We start from the raw sequence: 24,304 nt of genomic DNA on the forward strand, positions 1-24,304 counted from the left end.
GCTTTGTTCTGTTCCCTATGCCTTTCCTGTCTGGATCTGCTGCCTGGAATGTATGATGCGTGCCTGCATCTTACATCCTGGGTTCCAGATTCCAGACCAACTGTATTACAATATCTGTACCTGAACCTGTGCTGATGTGCTGTGCTTCAACTCCTATTCATGTATTAAATTCTTCATGAAATCCAACTTTAAGCTTCTTTGGATCATTATACTCCCACACCTGAGTATCCTGCTGGTAATCAGCCCCTAACCAAAGGTCCTCTTAACACCTTTGGTTAACATTGAGCCCCTGTACTCTGCACCCGGCTGCCCCAGTGCCGCTGGTGGTGCAACTCGAATGCCTACCTAGACCTTGGGGAACCTTGGTCCTAAGCCCCAAAACCTCCACTTGTAAGGCTTTTACTTACCTGAGAAACCAATAACCATTTTTCTCCCAAAGAAACCCATGTAATGAGATTTGGGCCTAAAAATGTTCTAAGTGTTGTATTGGGAAAATGGTAACTATAACTGAAGCAAGAGTATTCTTACCTACTGTGTATTTTGAGATCCTTATGTGTGGTATCCAGGTATACCACCCCAGCACTCAAAGTAATCTAAAAGTAACCAAAAAGTATTCCAAAAGTACTTATTGTGTAACAAACTGTTTTTTGAATCAATACCAACCTGGAACAATTGCAAATTCAACCACAACTGCATTTCCTTGTGAAACCCTGCATTTGAGAATATATTTGACTTATCTGTGTCAAGTCCTGCTTGGTTCTACCAATAAAACAGTGCTATAGCTTTTGATAGTTACCAAATTCGTCTTGATTCAGTCCCTGAGTCTGTGCCATCAGTCTTGATTGAATGAATACAATACATGCTTAACACATCCTCTGAATAAGCCTAACTGCTCACCCACACCACCACAAAGAGAGCTGTTATAACTTATCTAATTTAGCCCCTGCTATACCTTTGGGGACTCCCTGGTCTCTGTGCACACGAATCCTTACTTTGGTATAGTATATATGAGCAAGCTTCCTAAAGTGGTCTTCTGGGCTACTGTAATGGTGACCAGGGTGTTGGCTCTAGGAATGAGCAGGATACTAACGGGGGTCTCTATTCTTCTTTCTTGGCAGTGTTGGCTCCATTATCACTGGAAACCTCGAAACCAAGGAGACAGGCTCTAGTAATCCAAAGGGACAGAGCACCTATGTAACTTAATAGTTAAAACCACATTTTCCCTTTGAACTCCTTTACCCCTCTTATTCTTCCATACTACAATCATACCAATGGATACCTAATGTTCCACCTGTAACCCAGATATACATTTAGAAGCTCTACTCAGAGTGTCTAAGCACTTATGTGCATTTTTAATAAAACATATCAAAATAAATCAATTAGATACAATAAAAATACATGTCATCACAAACAACAATACAATAAAAACTGTTAAAACACCTGGGCTATCTAATAGACCCCAATTCATCATCAGGTGGAAGGAGTAGTTTCTGTCCTGTAACTCCAGTTCTGTAGTAGGGGTATCTCTGTTATAGTCATAATCTAGTGAATAGTCCCGCCCATGTGCGTGGACCCCGGCAATCAAAAATAATCTCTTAAGGTGTCAAAATAATGCAGAAACTGCAAAGACACTTAAGAGAGAATTTAAAGACAAATAATGCAGCCTATATCCACAGGCTACACTGTCCAGTACTTCAACTAGAATTTCCACCAAAAAAACACCACACACAACACAGCCTGCAGTTTCCACCATAGAGAAACTTGCCTCCCCCAGTCAAAGACTCTGGAATGATAGAGAGGAAGGTAGGGACAGACAAGCCCCATAGGCTGCCATTATGTGGCTTAAATAGGATACTGTGCCTTTAAGAGAACTTTCCAGAACTTCTCCCAGTATCCCAGAATGCATAGCAGGTCCCTCTTACTTCAGTTCTTTTTGAAGGCGAAGCACGCCAGACCTGTCGCATTCTTGTATGATGAAACAATCTCCACCGGGGAGGAGGGCGGGCGCTTATGACTATAACAGAGATACCCCTACTACAGAACTGGAGTTACAGGACAGAAACTACTCCTTCTGTAGTAGGGGATCTCTGTGTATAGTCATAATCTAGTGAATAGAATGGCAAGCCCATCCCCACACCAAAGCGGCGGTGGAGAATAATACATAACGCCACTACTGTGCGAACAAATTCCGCAGCGAAGCCTGTCCAACCTGAGCGTCTGCCCTGGCGTCAGTGTCCAGGCAGTAATGCTTAGCAAAGGTATGAACCGACTTCCAAGTGGCTGCCTTGCATATTTCAGCAAACGGCACATTACGGAGCAGAGCCGTCGTGGCAGCTTTGCCCCTGGTGGAATGAGCCTTAGGCTTACCCCCTAAGGTCTTATTAGCTTTCTGATAACACAATTGTATGCAGGACACAATCCACCTAGAGATGGACTGCTTAGAGGTCGCAAGACCCGTCCTGACCGATCCATAATTGACAAACAACTGGTCAGACCTACGAATATCTTTGGTTTTATCCAGATAAAATTTCAAGACCCTCCTCACATCCAGGGAATGGAGAGACCTCTCCGCTGGGGATGAAGGGTTCTGAAAAAACGTAGGCAAAGTTATAGTCTGGTTGATATGAAAATCAGAAATAACCTTGGGAAGAAATTTAGGGTGAGTACGCATAACAACCTTAGCAGCATGAAATACAGTATAAGGTTCATTACAACACAACGCCTGAATTTCACTCACCCTGCGGGCCGATGTAATGGCCACGAGGAACGCCGCCTTCCAGGACAGGTGCTGCAACGAAGCCTTATGAATAGGCTCAAAAGGCTCCTTCATCAATCTGGACAGCACCACATTCAATTCCCACGAAGGCGAAGGAAGCCTGACAGGAGGGAATACTTTCTTCAAACCTTCCAGAAAGTCTTTGATCACAGGGATCTGGAAAAAGGAAGTCTGTGAAGGGCATTTCCTGTAGGCAGTCAATGCAGCAAGATGTACCTTAATGGAATGGACATTAAGGCCAGACTGCGCCAAATGTAAAAGATAAGGAAGGATGACATCTTCCTTGCAGGTAGTAGGATCATGGTCCTTAGAATGGCACCATATACAAAACCTCTTCCACTTGTAAGCATATGAAGTCCGAGTGGAAGGTCTCTTAGACTCCTTCAGTATGTCCATGCAATCATCGGGCAGATTCAGATGGCCATATTGCACTATCTCAGGAGCCATGCCGCCAAACTCAAAGACGAGAGGTTGGGGTGTAACATCCGTCCCCCGAACTTCGTGAGAAGGTCCGGCCTGCACGGCAACCGAATGTGAGGAAGGAGAGACCGGTGAAGTAGGTCCGTGAACCACCACTGCCTGGGCCACTCCGGGGCGATGAGTATCATCCGAGTCCTGGATCGGGCCAGCTTGATGAGCACCGCCGGAATCAGGGGAATGGGAGGAAAGGCGTACAGAAAGCTGTTCGTCCAGTTGATCCACAACGCATTCCCCAGCGTCCCTTGTTGGAAGTACCTGGAGGCGAAGTCTCTGCACTTGCTGTTTTCGGCGGTGGCGAACAAATCTACGTCTGGAGTTCCCCACCTTGCGAAGACTTCTCCTAGTACTTCGTCGTTTATGACCCATTCGTGGTTTTCCTGAAGCAGCCTGCTCAGTGCGTTTGCCTGAGCATTCTGTACACCTGGCAGATGGGTGGCCGTTATCGACAGTCCTCTGGCTAGAAGCCAGTGCCAGATCGTCTGCGCCTCCTGAGACAGGGTGCGCGATCTCGAGCCCCCCTGCTTGTTGAGGTAATACATCGTGGTGGTATTGTCCGTCTGTACAAGCAGAGAGGTGGTCTGGAAGGACGGAAGAAAGGCCTTCAGCGCCAAGTGAACAGCCCTGAGTTCCAGGAAATTGATGTGATACGTGGCCTCCATCGGTGACCACGTGCCTTGAATCTGTAGAGTCCCGGAGTGCGCTCCCCATCCCAGAAGAGACGCATCCGTCACGACAGTCTGCTTGGGTATGTCCTTGTGAAAGGGAACCCCTTTTAGGAGATTCTCCGCCGAACACCACCACTTCAGAGACTGAAGAGCATGCAGCGACAGCCGAATCCTGTCGTCCCAAGATCCTTTCCTCTGATCCCACTGGTCCTCCAAGCACTCCTGCAACGGTCTCATGTGCAGCCGTGCGTGTGGCGTCAGGAAGATACAAGAGGCCATCGATCCCAGTAGAGAAGACACCGTCCTCACTGTTGTAGATGGAGTCGTCATAAGAGCCTGAGCCTTTCGAAGGAGTGATAATCGTCGCTCTTCCGAAGGAGACACGCTTGCTGACAGCGTATTGATGGAGGCTCCCAAGTACTGTATGCATTGGACCGGAGTCGGGACAGACTTGGCCATGTTGATGTGCAGCCCCAACTTGTTCAAGAGAACGCACGTCTTCTGGAAGTGTGCTCGCGCTTCCGAGAAGGAGGATGCCTTGATCAACCAATCGTCCAGGTACGGGTAGACGAACACCTTGTTCTTCCTCAGGTGTGCTGCTACCACCGCCATGCACTTCGAGAACGTTCTCGGCGCAGACTTCAGTCCGAATGGGAGTACTGTGTATTGATAGTGATTGGTGCCGACTTGGAACCGCAGGAACTTCCTGTGTTTGTGTGCAATGGGCACATGGAAGTAAGCATCCTGTAGGTCTATAGCGCAAAGCCAGTCCCCCTGTTGCAACTGAGGGTAAATCTGATGCAACGACAGCATGCGGAACTTTTCTCTGCGAATCCATTTGTTTGCCTGTCGCAAATCCAGAATGGGCCTGAACTCGTTCTTGTCCTTCTTGCGAACCAGGAAGAACCGGGAGTACAGACCTCTTCCTCTCTGAGACCGAGGTACGTCTTCTATCGCCCGTTTCCTCAACAGGATATCCGCTTCCGCCTGAAGCTCGCGCAGCTGAAACTGCGAGCTGAACGGGGGAATAGCTGGAGGAGGGCTGGTGAACCGAAGACTGTATCCATTGCAAACAATATTCAGCACCCACTTGTCCTGAGTAATTTTTCTCCACTCTGCCAGAAAAAGTTGGATGCTTCCCCCTACCGGAGTGGGTAACGGATCCGGGGGAAGTAAGTTCCTAGGGCCTAGGCCCCGCCTGGCCCTTGGGCGCCGGAGCCGATTGCTGGCCTCCCCTGCCCCTCTGCCGCTTCTGGAAAGGCTTCCGGAACTGCTGCTGCTGCTGGGAGTGTCCTGAGGCCTGTCCTCGACCCCGGCCCTGTCCGCCGAACCGCCGTTGGAAGGGGCGGTACTGCTTCTTGGTCTTTTTGGGCTTTTCCAGGCCCACAGCCGTCAGCGTTTCGGCCTCCGCCTTCATGCGGGCCATTTCATCATCGGCATGTTTCCCGAAGAGGGTCTCACCGGAAAACGGCAGATTGGCCACCCTCTGCTGTGCGTCCGGTTTCAGGGACGTAAGCCGGAGCCATGCGTGACGCCGCTGGTTGATCCCGTGGCAAAACCCGTGAGCCGCCAACAGGGAAGAGTCCGCAGCCGCGCTGATTATCTGGTTGGCCACCAGCATCCCCTCACTCAGGACTCCCGTGAAGTCTTCACGCTGCTCCCGGGGCAAATGCTCTGCAAAGCGCTCAAGGGAGTCCCAGAGGGCGCGGTCGTAGCGACCCAACAAAGCCGTGGCACTCGCCGCTTTCATGGAGGTCGCGGAAGTACCACAAACTTTCCTTCCTGCCGAGTCCATCCATCTCGATTCCTTGTCCGGGGGAACCGTGGAGGTCGGGGTGGTGGCATGCTGCTTGCGGGCCGCCGTGACGATGACGGAGTCAGGTGGAGGCTCGGCCCTCAAGAAGGCCGGATCCGATTCGGGAGCTCGGTACTTCTTAAGTAATCTCGAAGGGGCCGCCCTCGTCACAGCCGGGGTGAGAAACAGAGCCATAGCAGGTTCTTCCAGGCCCGGCACTAGGGGCAGGAGAGGACGAGACAGATGCCTCTGATGCAGCATCTCGAAGATGACCGATGTCTTCGGTGTAGGCACCGTCAGGGAGATGCCGAGCTTCGCTGCGCCCCGCAACAGTACGTCCTGAAAGGCCACCAGGTCATCTATCGGGGACACTCTGGTGTCCGGAGACCCCGATAGGGTAGGTGAATAATCCCTGGTCCCAGAGGACCTCGTGTGAGAGCGAGACTCGCGCCTCCTATGGCGGTGCCTCGATCTCGTGGATGATCTGGGCCTCGATCTGTCCTTCCGCCCAGAGCGAGAGCGAGACCTGCCAGCCCGTGGGCGCTCCTTCGGTTTGCGCGGAGGGGTCTTCCTTGGCTCATCACGAGGCGTCTTCGGTTCCTCCCGGGGTTTCGGTTTCGGAGTCCCCTTGGGAGGAGCAGGCAGGGACGGCAGGGAAGTGGACCTCGGAGGAGGAACCTTCGGCTGCGGTGCGGGCCCATGCGGAGGGACCGGAGGTGGAGGAGTGTCCTCTGAAGGCAGTGGTGGTTTGGGCGGAGGGTCCTCCTTAGGCACGGGGGGAGGAGTCGGAGTCCTGGGCCGGGACGGAGTGTACACTTCCGAGTACACCGAGCCCGGTGTCCCTCCAGGCGAGGGGCGCGGAGATCCATCCCCATCCGCAGGCGACCTCTTCCTCTTGCGACCACCGCTGGAAGCAGCGTGACTCCTGGGACTAGAGTCCCTTTTCCGCCGTTTTGGAGCAGGTGACCTGCTCCCCGACGCGGACCGCTGTCTGCTGGACGCAGAACGACGCTTCTCCGGCGTCGAATGACGTCTCCTGGACTCCGGCGTCGAGCGCCGTCTCCTCGGCGTCGACCGCCTCCTCCTCGGCGTCGAACGCCGACTCCTCGACATCGACCTTCGGCGTCCTCTCGACGTCGGGCGGTCCGCCCTCGACGACGAGCGCCGCCGTCGCCTTGATGTTCCCGACGTCGAGGAGCCCCTCGACGTCGATCGGCGGCGTCGCCGCGATGGAGATCGACGGTGTCGCCTCGACGACGACCGACGGTGTCGCCTCGACGGCGAGCGTCGGCGCCGCCTCGACGGCGAGCGTCGATGTACGTCACTGTGCCTTCGGCGTCGGTATGACCTCGACGTCGACGAAGACGATGACGTCGACGGCGGCCTCGACGTCGGTTTCTCCTTCGCCGTCGAGCCGTCGCGCCGTCTCGACCCGGAGCCCCGGGGAGAAGGGGAGCACGCCGTCGTCATCCCTCTCGACGCCGTCGTCGATGCCATCGACGCCGACGGAGAATGGGATCGTTGGCTGGACTTCCTGCCCCTGGGGAGCCCCCCAGGGGCCTCAGCAGAGGCAGAGGGATCCCTCCCAGGCTGCCCAGACCCACCTGCAGCACGTTGGCGCCTATCCTCCAGGCCAGCCAGCCTGATCTTCAATCTGTCCCTGAGGGTCCTAGCAGAAAGTTGCTGGCAGATAACACACTCCTCAGGGCCATGATCTTCTGGAAGGCACACGATGCAGACATCATGGGGGTCGCTTTTGGCCTTCTTCCTCTCACATGCTGGGCACTTGACAAAAAGGCCAGGCATTTCGGAGCCCCAAAACGCCTAAAAACAGCACAAAAGTGAGAAGAGAACACCAAGCAGTAACAGCAACACTTTTAAAAGTTAAAAGTGCAAAAACGAATTCAATAAACCCTTGTAAAGGGGAGAGCTCAATGCCAGGGTCCTGTAAGCAGGAGCCGGAAAAAAGAACTGAAGTAAGAGGGACCTGCTATGCATTCTGGGATACTGGGAGAAGTTCTGGAAAGTTCTCTTAAAGGCACAGTATCCTATTTAAGCCACATAATGGCAGCCTATGGGGCTTGTCTGTCCCTACCTTCCTCTCTATCATTCCAGAGTCTTTGACTGGGGGAGGCAAGTTTCTCTATGGTGGAAACTGCAGGCTGTGTTGTGTGTGGTGTTTTTTTGGTGGAAATTCTAGTTGAAGTACTGGACAGTGTAGCCTGTGGATATAGGCTGCATTATTTGTCTTTAAATTCTCTCTTAAGTGTCTTTGCAGTTTCTGCATTATTTTGACACCTTAAGAGATTATTTTTGATTGCCGGGGTCCACGCACATGGGCGGGACTATTCACTAGATTATGACTATACACAGAGATCCCCTACTACAGAACATTAGGTATCCATTGGTATGATTGTAGTATGAAAGAATAAGGGGGGTAAAGGCCTGTACCGGTTTCCCGCCCTACATACCCTTGAAAGTGCATTGTTGCATGATTGTAATTTACAGAATCTGTGTAAATAAATGTTTCAATAACGGACAGGTCTTCTAACACTTGTCTGCTTGCCAGTAATTTCCAAACAAATAGAATTGTTTTACCTTCACTCCTAAGACTTTCACTCTCACTATCCATCACTACCACTACCTAAACTTCCCTTTTCTTCCCCTCGCACAACCTACTGCCAGTGTATCAAATGAGGTTTTGAATCTAATTGAACAATAAATGCTTTGCAAATGATATTGGCTTCTGTGGCGCTTCTTGTGTGGTCTTGCCGTACACTCGCATTAAGCACATGCTTTCATAAATAGGGTATTGATTGCATACATGAGAGTGGCTCTTGAAGGTATTGAATACCAGTGTTGTAGCTCTTTACCCAACACAGATTGTATGTATTTGAATTGATCTCATGGTAAATCAGTCACAGACCAGTTTTGTATTCTCGTATTGTACCCAGGTCCGCTATTGACTTGTTTGGGTTACCCCATTATTTATAATGACCCTCTGCTTTCAGGTTCTTCAGATCTCCGATCCACCTTTGGATCCATTTGGACACTGGCCGCCTGTAGCACTTCTTTGCAGCTCTCCATAGGAAACGACGACGAAATCTGACACAAAAAGACACCTATGCACCCGGCTTCCCTGGGTGAGGTAACACGAGTACTTTGGTGCTCCTGTGGGTCTTGACTCTAGAACTGTCCAGTACTGAAGGGGTTTGTTCCTAGTCTACTCCTAGGTGTCCTTATTCTTTCAAAATCTAACCGTAACTTTCTCCATTGAAGTCAATGGTGATTTGTGGCTGTGTTTAGACACTGCACGCGTCCCCCGTGGGTCACCTGCGTCCCTACCTTGGGTGGTTCCTGGTTGCCCCACCGGTTCTACAGGCCCTAGGCCTTGTCTCTATGTTTGCAGCAGTACTTATACCACTTTCTTAGAATATGGTTTGTGAGGCCCCTAGGGCAAAACGTATACTGTATGCTACTTAAGTTTAACTTGTGTACTTTTACCTCTAGCCTAATAAAGAGACTAGAGGGGTGTGTTTAGAATAAATACATATATATTTTATATATACCTGGTGTGGTTCTCTTTTCATTTGGTCATTCACGAGATTATAGACTGGTAAAACAAGCTGCTTTACATTCCTTCAAGACTTAGCCTAAAGGCTGCTCTCCACAGCTACCACTAGGTCAGCTTTCTATAAAGGTTGTCTTTAAACCTACCATCAATAAAGGTCATTTGGACTGGTGCAAGGTGCCCACTAGAATAGTGGTGAGAGAAATGGGCAACCCAAACTACCCTTGAGGGATCGGGCAAAGTAAGAGGGATGGGTAAATGTGCCTTCAAGGGATTTATTCAATTGAATGATTAGTTTATTTTAAGATAACATTTGGGAGCAAGATGGAAGATATGCTTGCTAATTGAATTCTTTCAGCTCGTCAATTCTTTTAGACAATTTTTTGTAAATGGGTACAACTCCGTTCAAGAGCGAACAATCATATGGAGTAAATCTCAAAAAGGTGTATAGAACAGACAAAAACAGGTGTATATATGAACGTAGTACATTTTATATTAGAATTTTTCAAGGTACTTGTATACAATACATGCAATGAAACAAGAAGGTAATTATTATGCACTTGAAAACCTTCACTGTAACAATTGCGACACTTTTTCTTAAAATAAACCACAAATCAATATCAAAGAAAAAAGTGTATACGTCAACGTTTCGGTCTCTAGTTTTGCATTAGTTATTACAAACTGGCAGCGCCACACCTCAAAGTGATACCGAAGCATCCTCTAGTAATATATCTAGTGATGAAAATGAGGAAATGCTAACCGCAACAGCTTCAACTTCAGAAACTGATTTTTTAGTAGAGGTTCAACGGTTACGGAGGGGGAACCGAGATACAGAAAGGAATCGAAATATAACAGCAAGAGGACCAGGAGAGGCAGGAGAGGAAGAGGGGGATCCAGGATCGAGAATAAAAAGAAGCCTGAGATCCTGGAAAGGACAGAACTAGGTGATATTGTAGAAGTAAGTGATATAGAAGTTATCAACCTATCAGATTTACAACTAACTAATGATATGATTTGTGTTTTAAAAAAAGGTTTAGGTTTCTGTCCAGCTAGGAAGCAAGATTGGGTGATGACTAAGATTGACCTTTTTAAATTTACGAGAAGACTTAAGCTTAAGAATTTTTTTTGTAATGTGCCGGATAAACAAACGATCTCCACCAAAAGAGGGCTAAGTAATCTTACTATACAAGAACTAAAAGACACTCAACTTCTATTATCCTTAACTGAAAATGAGGATGACCCTGTCACAATATCAAAACTAATAGAAGACCTAGAAGTTGAACGCTATTTGTCAGAGGGTAGCGGTCTTAAGTCACGTTCAAAATGGACCCCAAGACTTGCACATGACAATACTATAGATGTATTCTTTAAAGCAGTGAGTACGGATATAGAAAAGGAACTAGATCGTCATCAACCTAAGTTTCTTAATCCTAAAAATGACAACCTAACACCAGGAGAGAGGAGAGCTCTAAAAGAACTCATGAATAATAAGGACATTACAATACGTAGAGCGGACAAAGGTGGTAACCTTGTGATACAGAATACCACTGATTACAAGAGGGAAGTCCTTACTCAGCTTAATGACACAAAATACTATGTTAAACTTGGCACCAATCCTATGAAGGATCTAATAGAAACCATAAATGCTTTGGTTAAGGAATGGTATGACTTATCCCTTTTAGATCGTGACGAATACCTATACCTTCAAACTACCTACCCAAGATCACCATGTCTATATACATTACCTAAGGTCCACAAGTGTCGGGACAAGCCGCCAGGCAGGCCAATTGTCTCTGGCATTTGTGGACCTACAGAACACCTCTCGGAATTCATAGACATATTTTTGAGAGACTTTGTATACAACTTACCCTCCTTTGTTGAGGATACTAAGTTCATACTTAACCTATTGAGTGACATTCCATGGGAAGAAGGGATGCTACTAGTTACATTAGATGTAGTATCACTTTATTCAAATATTGATCTTGACCAAGGTATTAAAGCACTAGATTTCTTCTTAAGTAGGAGAGCAGCAGAATTTTACGATCATTCACAAATGTTGTTAAAAATGACAGAATTAGTACTGAAGAATAACATCTTTCTTTTTGATGGTGTATGGTACCGTCAAAGGCTTGGTACAGCAATGGGAGCCAGATTTGCTCCGTCCTGTGCCAACCTCTTTATGGGGTGGTATGAGGCGGAGAAAATCTGGGGCCCCAACAATGGAGAATGGATCCAATATATATACTATTGGGGCAGGGTTATAGATGACTGCCTCCTAATATGGACAGGGACAGTTGAACAACTTAAAGGTTTCTTTGACTATTTAAATGATAACCCTTATAATTTACAATTTACAACTCTCTATGATTATAATAAGATCACATTCTTAGATGTAGAGCTATTTGTAGAAGATGGTTATCTTAGAAGTAGAATGTATAGAAAACCAACCAGCTGTAATGCATTACTTCATGCCAGAAGCTGTCACCCGAAAAGCCAACTGAACAGCATACCATATGGTGAAATGATAAGAGCAAGACGGAACTGCTCCCAAGATAGAGACTTTCATAACAACTTGAGAGACATGTCAATACGTTTTAAAAGACGAGGCTATGACACACAAATTATAGAAAAAGCAGTCTCTAAAGTCAAAAAACTCAAGCGACCAGATCTTTTAAGAACCAAACCTAAAAGAGTGAGCTCTGACCCAGAAGCCAAAGTTAGACTGATAACACATTACAGTACAGATAGTACTAAACTATACGGCATTTTGAAGAGGCACTGGCCTCTACTAATGCTTGATCGAGATATTGCACCGTATATTACATGCAATCCTTCGATTACATATAAGAAAGGACTGACATTGGCTAATATTCTTAGTCCAAGCTATCCTAAGAAACCTTTGGACAAAGACTGGCTATCTAAGTTTAAAGGTTTCTATAAATGTGGTAAATGCCCTACTTGTAGATGGGCAAGGAAAAAAGTGGTGAGCTTTAACTACAATGAGACTGGAGAAATTGCCATAGAAAAATTTATTAACTGTGACACAACTTTTGTTGTGTATGTTATTGCATGCAGCTGTGGAATGATATATGTCGGAAGTACCAAGAGGAGACTTAGAGACAGGATGTCTGAACATTTTAGAGCCATAAAACAAGGGGATACTCGGTACCCCACTGCGGCTCATATAATCAGAAACCAGCTTGATAGAGTGAAACATACTTTCACCTATCATAGTATCGACCACATAGAATTAGACCCCAGGGGAGGCAATAGAATTCTGACATTGAGAAGAAGAGAAGTGACCTGGTTGATAAGGTTGAAAGCAGTAGATATGGGTTTAAATGTAGACCATGAATATGAATTTTTGCTGGGAAATGAATAGCTATATCTATTGTACATTGCCTGTATTGTATTATGATGATGTATGTATGTGAACTTAATGGCAAAATATAATTTTTTTTTGGGTATGTATGTATACACACCATTATACTAATAAGATGACCAGAAACTATTATAGCCTTGATGTTAGTATTACTGTTACTGGCTAAATGTATGAACATGTACTGTGTATTTATACATCTGTTAAATGGAATACTGAAGATTAAGATGTAGAACTGAGAAACAGAATGTGCGTATATACTTTAGTTTATATATGTTATATATCATCTTTAATGAAATTAGTAACTTTCCTGCTACTCCTCTTACATCTTGCTGTGTATTCGATTACTTATACTTTAGGTGGGCAACTGAAGGGCGACAGACCTGTACTCCTTCAAATATAACTCTTATTATTATGATAATTTTGTATTGACGTATTATACTCATAACTAGTATTATACAATCATTACTAGCGGACCAATGAGTAAGCGTATCCTTATCAAGAATACACGATTATACCAATCCAACATGGCGCCCCGATATATCAATTTTCGAATATGTACGAGTAACAAATACGAGAACTATACTAACCTTCTTAAGCTAAAATTTAGTGAAATAAATATAAGAGAACATCGGTTTATATATGCCATAATTATTACGGACTGAATCGAGATTTCACAAAATATACGGAAATCCTGATTCTCTTATGCATATATCCATTACTTATACCAATAAATTAGGACAATATCGGTTTTCTCATACACTAACAGAGAAAGATAATAATAAATAAAACAAGATCGAAATACGTAATGCGTTTTACTCTAATGGCGCCCGCTAGTCTCAGTAGGGATAAAAGGGAATAGCAATATGGCGCCCAACTAGGACGCCAGTACAGAGAGACGCGCTCCGGAGTACATTACTTTGTACGCGAGGTAAGATTAATTTAGAATATCCGACTTGTGCGTGTTGGAAGGGTATTATCAAGAGACCTTTTTAGATAATACTCGTAGCACTAAGCTTGTTAGTATTGAGAGATCGTCGGCATAGCACCGATTAAATTTATAAGACCAATACTAACCATGGTCTTTAATCCAACAGGTGACGAAATATGGACACCTGGAAACGACCACATCTATAAAACTTGAGAATTTAAACGCTTCACGTTTAATACTAGGTGAGAATCACTCCTACCATTTATTAAATATTACCGATCTGCTACCAAGCTTTATATAATACTTATCGAGTTATATATTATTACTATCTCATGCAGACTCTTACCTGACCAGAATAGGACTTTAACTCAATATCTATATCTGAGGAAATACAGGTATGATGCCCAAAAGCATGCTCACCTCTTTTCTTTTATAATTGACTCACTATTAATAAACTTTAGAACTCACTAAATAAGTGATAAAGATATTTTACCCACTCTAAATACATTAAAAAAGGTGCCTTTTTTTCCAACTTGGTGTTCAGCCTTACCTAAACTTTTTTTCCCTTGTACTTTTCTGAGCACCCCTAAGGTAGGGATGTATTCTTAAAAAACTCTGGTGATGCATTTTATGTAATTGTTTTATGGCACAAACAGCGTGAACTTAATGGCAAAATATATTTTGTTTGGGTTGCAGCCCTGAGGAAGTCTTTAGATCTTACAAGATCAGACGAAACACGTGTTGGCTGCAAGATTACGTGGCTGCATATTTGAAAGAGATTGTACAGAAGATTGTACTGTATTCAAGGATGTATCCAATGAAAACATGTTAATTGGAAGGATTCGAGAATAAAAAGTTGATGCAAGATAACTTTCTTATTGTTTGGACTATCTGAGTGCTCGATGAAATAATTTTGATTGTTATTGAGCTAATATTTAGCACATAAGTGGGTCGTGGTAACCGACCCTTTTTTTGTCTGGAGCACCGCAATTGACTTTATACATTATATTCTCCATTACCTGCAGAGCGCTCTTACCTTTAACAGTTACCAAATCGCTTCATTGTATTGTATTCAAGTACCCTGAAAAATTCTAATATAAAATTTAATACTTTCATATATACACCCATTTTTGTCTTTTCTATACACCTTTTTGAGATTTACTCCATATGATTGTTTGCTCTTGAACGGAGTTGTACCCGTTTACAAGAAATTGTCTAAAAGAATTGACGAGCTGAAAGAAATCAATTAGAAAGCATATCTTCCATCTTGCTCCCAAATGTTATCTTAAAATAAACTAATCATTCAATTGAATAAATCCCTTGAAGGCACATTTACCCATCCCACTAGAATAGTGGACAGCATATGCCAGGCCAACTTCTCACATACGTGGCTTCCACTTGGTGGGAACTTAAACAATAATTTTCTGGTTTTGAAGGAATGTTAGGAATGGCTGATGAGTCTTCAATGCTGGGTGTCCCAATTGGTCATTATGAACAACTGCTATTCTTGCACCAGGAAGACCCCACCTTTCACCCTGTCCTCTGCAATGCTGCAAGCGAAATTCAAACTTCACAAGTCTCAGTTCTTTAGATACCTTCATTTAAGACATGCCTAAGGGACATGGTCTAGAACTGCACAATTATCCAAGAGTACTGGGGTGGGATTGTTTGTCAATATTAGGACAACATATTGGCCACTTGATTAAATTAAGCCGCTCTTCCCCCTCAACGAATCACTGACAGTCATGGACAGATGCTCTAAATCACAAAAAACTGTTTATGGTGCCCAAGGATACTCCACAAGAGTAAGAAAACTTGCTGGAACTACTTACACCTTCCAAATGTGGCTCCAAAAAATATTTTTCTTTAAATATAATTACGATTTTTATAGCAGTTGACCCGCTTGTAATAAAAATGTTACATATATATGTGCCATTTTAGTCAGAAGCATTTTTCTTCATTGCATAGGTAGAAATACACTTCATAGCAAGACTGTAGAGAGAAAGACAATTAGCCATCATGGAGTACATTTCAAAAGTATAAAATAAGACTATTTGGTGTTCGAAACTTTGATAAGTAATGGCCACTGGGAGATCTTTCATGAGAAAACAAAACACAGACACATTCGGAGAAAAAATAAGCAATCTAAGAGTGGCTTATTAGGGATAGAGCCTTTTGCCAAGTGGTCTCAATCCATGAATCCTGGGTATGACCATTTTTCATATTTGCCAAAAATCCATCTTCAATGTTTAATGATCTTACCTCTTTTGCTGTTGAATAATACAGACATGTGACTTACTTGGCAATGAGCATTTCTTCAATATGGACTGCTCAGCAGTCTACATATTTTTTGGACTCATGGTTGGATGGGTCCAGATGTAAAAACACATGTAATAACAGCATACACGTATAATATATTATAGGGGCCTCACGGGCAAATTGTTTATAATTAAATGACTTACTTGGCAAATCAGAGGGAAGTTGGTTCTTATATTTTTGTGGCGAGATGTGCTCACTTTTTACATCTGGAACAGTAACAGAGGAGAAGAGATGGGATACTGGGGACTGAATGGGATGAGTTGCCCCAGCATAGAAACTTCTATGGATTTCTGTCACACTGGAATTCTGAAATGAACATGGTTCAATTAAAAATAAAATGAGATCTAGTGCGCAAACAAGTTAAATGTTAATTAAGTGATAATTTATTGAAAAATGTGTATCGATCCCACATTAACCCATTTGCGTCCCAAAACTAGAACTTTATTATTTGTAGATGCAGTATTGTCTTTGACTAGACATTTGTTAAGAGCCAAAAATATCATATAGATTAACATTTCATAACTCCATGCAACTGGAGAAAATCATAAGAGAAAAAGCGTCTTACTTGAATGGGACTGAACGTGAATATAACATTCAAATCTCCCTTTTAAAACACACATCACTTAGGTTCTTGAAAGAATTTGAATTGTTGTTCTTCTGATTTTGAACACTGCCTGACCGTATTGTCTTTTATTTATTTATTTCATTTGTATCACGCATAAATCACCCGAAGGTCTCAGAGCGCTAGCAGGCAAAAAGGATCCTCATGACCAACTTATCCAGGAAGTAGGAGGGCTCACCTGGCTAGAAGAGCCAGGTTTTTAGCTGTTTTCGAAATTTCATGTGATCAGGCTCTAACCTCAACCGCATGGGGAGGGAGTTCCAGGCTTCTGGGGCAGTTTTACTGAAGGCTCTGTCTCCGTTTCTGACTGTTCGAACTCTGGGTACAGAGAGAAGGGCTTTGCTGGAAGAGCGTAGCGTCCTGCTTGGGACGTGGGCCTTGAGCTTATGTTCCAGATAGACAGGTCCATAACCATTTACAGCTTTATGGACTAGGCAGCATAGTTTGAACTTTATGCGTGTTTGTATGGGGAGCCAGTGCAAGGTCTTGAAGCAGGCTACTGAAGGGGTACGAGGGGGTAGATCTAGTACTAGCCTAGCAGCAGTGTTTTGGAGGACTTGCAGTCGATTCAATAGTGTTAGGTTGATGGCTGAAAAAAGGGCATTTCCATAGTCCATCCTGTTAACAATGAGTCCCTGGACTAGGGGCATACGTGCTGAAAGTGGGATCCATTTAAAGATCTTCCTCAGACTGCGCATCTGGCCGTAGCTATTTCCCACTGTTTTCCTGATGTGTTCAGACATGGTTAACTTATCGTCTATTGTTACTCCAAGATTCCTGACAAAGGGCTTGGGGACTGGGCAGGGACCGAGGGAGACTGGCCACCAGTCTGATGACCAGATTTGGTCGGCTTTGCCGAAAAGCATGACCTCAGTCTTTCCGGCGTTCATCATAAGGTAATTTCTGGTCATCCATTCTTGTATACTGATCATACAGTTTTTTAACCTTCTTTTTATATCATCAGGGTTTTGGTTGATAGTGACGAGGATTTGGGTATCGTCAGCATAGGATACGGTTCCAAAACCAGGTTCTCTGATGATCTTCGCCAGGGGGGAGACATAAATGTTAAAAAGGGTCGGGTTCAAAATGCGACACCCTTGTCATTTTCGTAGAAAATGGAAGAGTGGGAGCCTAACTGCACCCTGGACCGTCTGTTGCCAAGGTAGCTTGTCAGCCATTGAAGTGCGCCGCCTTCGACACCAACCTCTGCAAGGAGCTCTAACAGAATGCGATGCGAGATAGTGTTGAATGCCGCAGACAGGTCTAGCAAAATCAGTATAGCCGATTCTTTAGAGTCCAAAGACAGTCTTATATTATCCACGACCTCAAGCAGGGCTGTTTCAGTGCTGTGGAACGCCCTGAAACCGGATTGGGATGGGTCGAGGAGTTTGTTGGATTCCAGGTGGGCGATGAGCTGTTTACTTATTAGAGCCTCTATAACTTTTCCAAAGAGTGGTAAAAGGGAAATTGGTCGATAGTTTACAAGTTGATCCGGTTCAGCCATGGGTTTCTTTAAAATAGGCCTGATTACTGCCTCCTTCCAGTGCTTAGGGACAATACAGTGGTGTAGGGATTGATTGAAAATGTTGGTTAGGATGGGGATCAGAACTGGGGAGATTTTAGGTATAACTTGCGGAGAGGCAGGGTCTCCCGGGCTCCAGATTTCATTTTCAACAAGATTTGGTTCACCTCGTTTTCTAACAAGGGTGAGAACTGTCTTAGCGTGGCAGAATGATCATTGGGGATGTTTTGCCCATTGACGTAGGAGGTAGTGGTTTCATCTTTTGTCGTTGACTGGGGAAAACGTTTATGAATGTCATTAACTTTCTCATGAAAGTAAGAGGCTACAGATTCCACCCAGTCCTTAGTATCGGGGGCGCCTGCTGCGTTCATGATGGATTAGTGAATTCCTTAACAATGTTAAAGAGTTCTCTTTGTGAGTTGGCTGCTAGTGTAATCCTGTTGCCTAGATAGACTTTTTTTGCCTCAGCAATGTCCTTCATATACTGCAGATGTGCAGTTTTATATCTTTCCCTATCTTGGACACTTTTTGTGTGTCGCCATTTCCGTTCTGCCATCCTAGTAGAGTATTTTGTTTGCTTCAACTCTGGCATGAACCAGGGTGAGTTGTTTTTCGAAGGTTTGGATTCACGCATGGGTGCTATGTCATCTAATGCAAGAGTGATTGCCGATTCAAGTTTCATGGCGGCTAGGCTAGGGTTAGTACATTGGGAAATGATAGGAGGGGAAAAATTAGCGGCAAAGGCAGACAGGGTGATTTTGTTCCATGGCCTGCTCTTTTTCAGCTTGGCTGAGCGAGTTGCCGGGGCCTGAGAACCATTTATAACAAATTTTATAATAAAATGGTCTGTCCAAAAGACTGGGTCAGTCTGTATAATCGTTACCTTTGGAGAGTTGGTACATACAAGGTCAAGTGTATGGCCGGCTACGTGGCTTGGACCTGTTGGAAGTAGGCATAACTGTAGAGCCTCCAGGCTGGTAATTAGGTCTGTAGTGTGAGGGTCAATGGTTTGTTCAAGATGGTAATTAACATCTCCTAGTAGAAGAAAGTTTCCAGTAGCAAGGCCATAGAGTGCTATCGCTTCCACTAATTTCTCAGGGAAATGAGCCTTGGATCCAGGGGGCCTAGAAATGAGGGCTATCTTCCATGATTCTTTATTGTCCACAGTCATAGTGGCAATGAGCATCTCACCCCAACATTCGAGGTAAAAGTCATTTATATAGACTTTTATAGATGACTTATGGATTATGGCCGTTCCACCCCCTTTTTTATTGCCCGGGCGGTCAAGCCTATGTATTGTGTATGCTGGGGGCAGAGCTACTGCAATGTCTGCTGTGGACGACTCCTGTAGCCAGGTTTCTGTAACAAACAACGCGTCTGGTTTGACAGAGTCCAGGAGCGCCCAGATTTGTAGTGAGTGCTTAGCCATTGATCTAGAATTGCAATATAAGCAAACTAGGTCGGACTGAGGTTTGGAGATGCGATCTGTGCGGCAGGTTGTTTGTTTTGGTATTTTAACTACAGTTGATTTTAGTTGAGTGCTGGGGGGCTGGGCTGTAAGGATAGGTTGTTTGAAAGGATTGAGATTTTGTAGTTCTATGCTAGTGTACGTGATTTTGCCCATTTTACCGTGCTGTCTGAGAAGGCAACGGGCTGGAGTGGCGGATGAAACGGGCAGGATCCCTGGCGTCTGGAATCGGCCGTGAGCGGACGGGCGCAGACGGGCTTTGTAGGGCCAGTGGGCGGGACCTGCAAGCGTGGGGCTTAGGCTAGGACGCTAACCCTGTTTGTTCCAGGGGAAGTGGCAACCTCCAAAGATGGTGTAGTCCCCTCTGCACAAACGGCACAAGCCGCGACGGACCAGGGGGCACCGAACAGGTAAGCAGCTGCTAGATAAGAGCGCAGTGCTAAAGATGCGTTAGTAATCAACGTTCTATGGCGAGCAAAAGCAATGTTTTTGAGGCTACAATAGTGTGCAAAAAGGCAATTTTAAAAGCTACAAACAATTCTCATAATGCAGTGATAAAGCGTTAAAAAGACTGATTTTTTTAAAAATAGCAACGTGAGCAGCCTCGATCCTCTGCTGAGTTGGATCTAAGGATTTCTTGCCTGCGCGCGTCCGCTCGGCGCACTGGGCTTTGTAGGGCCAGTGGGAGGGACCTGCAAGCGTGGGGCTGAGGCTAGGACGCTAACCCTGTTTGTTCCAGGGGAAGCGGCAACCTCCAAGGATGGTGTAGTCCCCTCCGCACAAACGGCACAAGCCGCGACGGACCAGGGGGCAACGAACAGGTAAGCAGCTGCTAGATAGAGCGCAGTGCTAAAGATGCGTTAGTAATCAACGTTCTATGGCGAGCAAAAGACAATGACTAGTGGCCTTACAATTATTGTTAAACCTAAACAGCATTTTAATCGGGGTAGGTAGCTTCCGTTAGTGATACTTTGTTTATCTTTGGTAATGTCCTTTATGGATGGTCCAGCTCCCGCAGATTCCTTAAGCAAACACCCTCTTCCAGGTGCAGATTGGAGTCAGAAGAATTAGTTCCTACAGCATCTCACTGACACCAGCTGGAGCTGTGCTCTGCCATCATAGAAGTCACAAGAACTTCTGTTAAGATGTCGTGACAAACTGTAAAATGGGGATTTGGACCAGTGACATACATTCCAATCTGATTTACATGCTGATGCAGAGACCAGGATGAGACATATGGAAAGAAAAAAATGTAGTAGGGAAAAATATTTTATCAGGCAGGTAAACAGTGACTGAAAGAGGGGCGGCAGTCGGGGAGTAATGGATCTGAAGAGGTTAGACCATTCAAGCAAAAAATAAATGTACTGAAGGTTAAGTGAAAAAAACAAGTTACTTACCTGTACACTGTGGTTCTCCAGTATTGATATTTTTCATAGAATCACATGGTTGAGTCTTCCATGTATTCATGGTGGAAGTCCCACGGTAATTAAAATAAACAGTACTGTGTAAATGTATTAACAGCCATAGATTATTATTATTATTATTATTTAATTTTATAGAGCGCGTAGTCACCTGTAAGTAACCCAGCGCTAAAATCAATACAATAATACAATAAGATAATACAATTGCAGATCAGGCACTGTAAAGCCACCCGTCTCATACGGTAATGTCAGCACTTCCGATTTAACTCTTGGCTTTTTACCTCCCCATGCTAGTGTAATTAGTGAGGTGCGAAGTGTGTTTAAGAAATGTTGTGTTAACTTAATAGGGATATTCACAAATAAATATAAAAACTTCAGAAGTACGACCATTTTCGTTAGTGCTATTCTATCCGCAAATGTTAATGGTAGTTTGATCCATCTGGAGATTTGCTCCGTAAGCCACGTGACTGCCGGCCCATAGTTGGTCCGTATAATTACTTGCGGGTCTTTATGTATCCAAATTCCCAAGTATTTTACTGGGTCTGTTCCCCATTCTAACGGATATCCCAAGTCAACCCGCGTTGTGCAGTCAGTCAAGGAGAGCACAAACGATTTATTCCAGTTTATTCCAAGGCCTGAGTGCCATTCAAAGCGAATATATTCCCGAATTAGGTATACAGTAGGTACTCGCACATATAGCACCATGTCATCAGCATACATTGATACTGCCAGCGGTCTCTGGTGGAAACGCAGTGCCGCCTGCGCATGCCGCTGACGCAGCACACAGGCTAGTGGTTTCAATAATACAGCCAATAATAAAGACGACGGGGCAGCCCTGTCTCGTACCGCGTCTTATCTGGAATGTGTCAGACGTCTGCCCATTAATCGTACACATGCTATGGGATCCGTGTATAACAACTTGATCCAGTTTGTGTAGATTTAAGGCACCCCCACGCGGTGTAACACAGCAAACATATCTCCAGGAGATAGAATCAAATGCCTTAGCGGCGTCACGGAGGACTGCCACCGTCGGCAAGAAGGTTCGAGAAGATGTAATGCCGCGAATAGTGTCCTCAAATTATGTGCTGTGGAGCGGGTCGGGATAAACTCTGACTGATCAGGTAGCATCATGTCAGGAAGCAGCAACCACAGCCGATTTGCCAGGACTTTCGCTAAAATTTTTACATCCGTATTGATTCGTGAAAGGGGTCTATATGATTCACAACTATCCGGCGTCTTCTCCGGTTTCAATAGAGCTATAATCAGCGCTTCACAGAGTGTGTCTGGAAGCCTTTGCTGCTCATATGCCTCTTCATATATCTCATGGAGGTAAGGCACTAGTATATCTATATATTCCTTAAAGAATTCTGCCTGCAGACCAACTGTGCCTGTAGCCTTACGATTGGGCAGCGTGGTTAGAGCGTCCCGAATTTCATCTACTGTCAGCGGGTGCATTAGGAAAGCCTGTCGTTGCAATAACCATACCAATGCAATGTCCTCTAGATATTGCGCTTTATCGTCTTCTGTTGCTGTTTGTCTGCTGTCATACATAGTTTGATAGTATAGCACAAAGGAATTAAGAATGCCCAGTGTGTCATAGCTAATAGCGTCATCTCCTGCAATAGTTTTCACAGTATGGTTTCGAGCCCATGGTTCAGCAATTCTGACGGCCAAAGCTTTCCCAGACATGCCCCCCATGTGCCTCACCTCCTGGTCTGCTAGGTTGTTATTCTCCGTGAACTTTGATCGAATGTTAGCCAGCGTGATGTTATCTGGCGTGCTTTCATAGGTTCGTTCAAGGAGCACCAGTTCCTGCTCCAACCTCTTCATAGAGCCACGTAAAGATTTAAGCACTCCAGCCTGTAACCCTATGCATACCCCACGTATTGTTACCTGGAACGCCTCCCAGAGTGCCAAGACTTTGAACCGACCCAACATTATCAGTAAAATAGTTCTCAATGGCTTCTCGCACCCCCTCACAGAACACCTGATCTTTCAGTGCAGCAGATTGCAATTTCTGTTGAAATTGTGGCAATGTATACATGGGTATAAACAGGTTAGGCAATACTGCGAGGCAAATGTGTGACTGTGGTGATCCAGGAGTTCACGTCACCCGTGGCCAGCCAGTAATCAAGGAGTGACCATGACTGATGGACATACGAGTGGCATGTACCCTCCAGCACCTCAAGATGTCTCAACCTCCAAGTGTCCAAAAAATACAGATCTTTCATGCCATCCTTAAAAACTTGGGCGGCCCTCTTTACTGTGTGTTCTACAGTAGTTCAACGGTCAAGTAGAGTGTCTAAAACAACATTTAAGTTGCCCCCACAAATAATCGCAGCTGGCGGTAATCTGTGTATTTTATGTTTCAAAGAAACGAGGGTCATCTATGTTAGGCCAATATATATTGACAATAGTCAACAATGTACCGCATAATTTTCCCCTGCACCACTATATAGCGGCCATGCTCATCTTCATTCACATGAAGACTTTCAAACAAAATATTTTTTCTGATTAAAATCACAACTCCCCTCGCATACGAAGAGTAGGAGGACATCAAACGCACCCCAGCCCACCTAGTGGCCACTGCTGCCACTGTATGTTTAGTAAAGTGAATCTCCTGTAATAATGCCACCTGGACATTATGACGGTCCAGGTAGGCTAATATCAGTCTGGGTTTTTTCGGGTTGTTAAGACCCCTGACATTCTATGTTACCCAGGTTATTTTGCCATCCTTAGTGCCTGCCATGTCCCTCTCTCAAATATATATTTGCTACTGCTCATGTATCCTTAATACTTATACCTTTTTGCAGTACCCTTTGTATTCCATATGTCATACTGATGTATCCAGAACATACCCCAACAGTTCCCCCCCTCCCACTTCAGCATCCCAATTGTGTGAAGGATCCCCAAAGAAAGTAACATAAAATCTACGGCTAACCATCCTCCCGCTGTAGGCAGCTAGTCTGCCCGCAGTGCACACCCGAAACCATTAACTATGTGGGTTGTACCCTCTCGGAGGTCGCCAGTTGCCCACGGACTCCCCCTTGATGTAGTACTTTGGTACTGCTGTCAGCTTCTAGGTCGGTCTCAGTGTCTGAAGCGACCTGCATCTGAGATTTCTTTAGTTGTTCTGATTCGAATGAGAGCTCGGTCTGCTGCTGCTTTTCTTGTTTGCCCATCTCTAGACACTATGCTATGGCCTTAGCCGAGCACAAAACTACACCTTTATTGCTGGTCGTCAGGAGGGAGGGCACCAATGGCGATTGCACTACCTCCGCAAGCGTTATGGGTCAGTTAGTCGATATGCGTATTGTCTGGGTCACTGTTCGCACTACAGGATAGACCAGTACTG

At 45.0% G+C, this 24,304-nt stretch overlaps 1 protein-coding gene across 2 annotated transcripts in view; it reads right to left on the reverse strand.

Moving 5' to 3' along the window:
* The window catches only part of MLXIP (MLX interacting protein), a 2,166,122-nt gene that overhangs the window by 330,531 nt on the left and 1,811,287 nt on the right, over window positions 1-24,304 (reverse strand). For both annotated transcript variants that reach the window (XM_086942977.1, XM_086942976.1), the window contains one exon: window positions 16,060-16,222. In XM_086942977.1, coding sequence (XP_086799103.1) covers window positions 16,060-16,222 — 163 coding nt within the window. The remainder of the gene's footprint in view (window positions 1-16,059; window positions 16,223-24,304) is intronic.

The sequence above is a fragment of the Lissotriton vulgaris genome, chromosome 11, assembly GCF_964263255.1.
Source record: "Lissotriton vulgaris chromosome 11, aLisVul1.2, whole genome shotgun sequence".
In the NCBI taxonomy this organism is placed as follows: Eukaryota; Metazoa; Chordata; class Amphibia; order Caudata; family Salamandridae; genus Lissotriton; species Lissotriton vulgaris.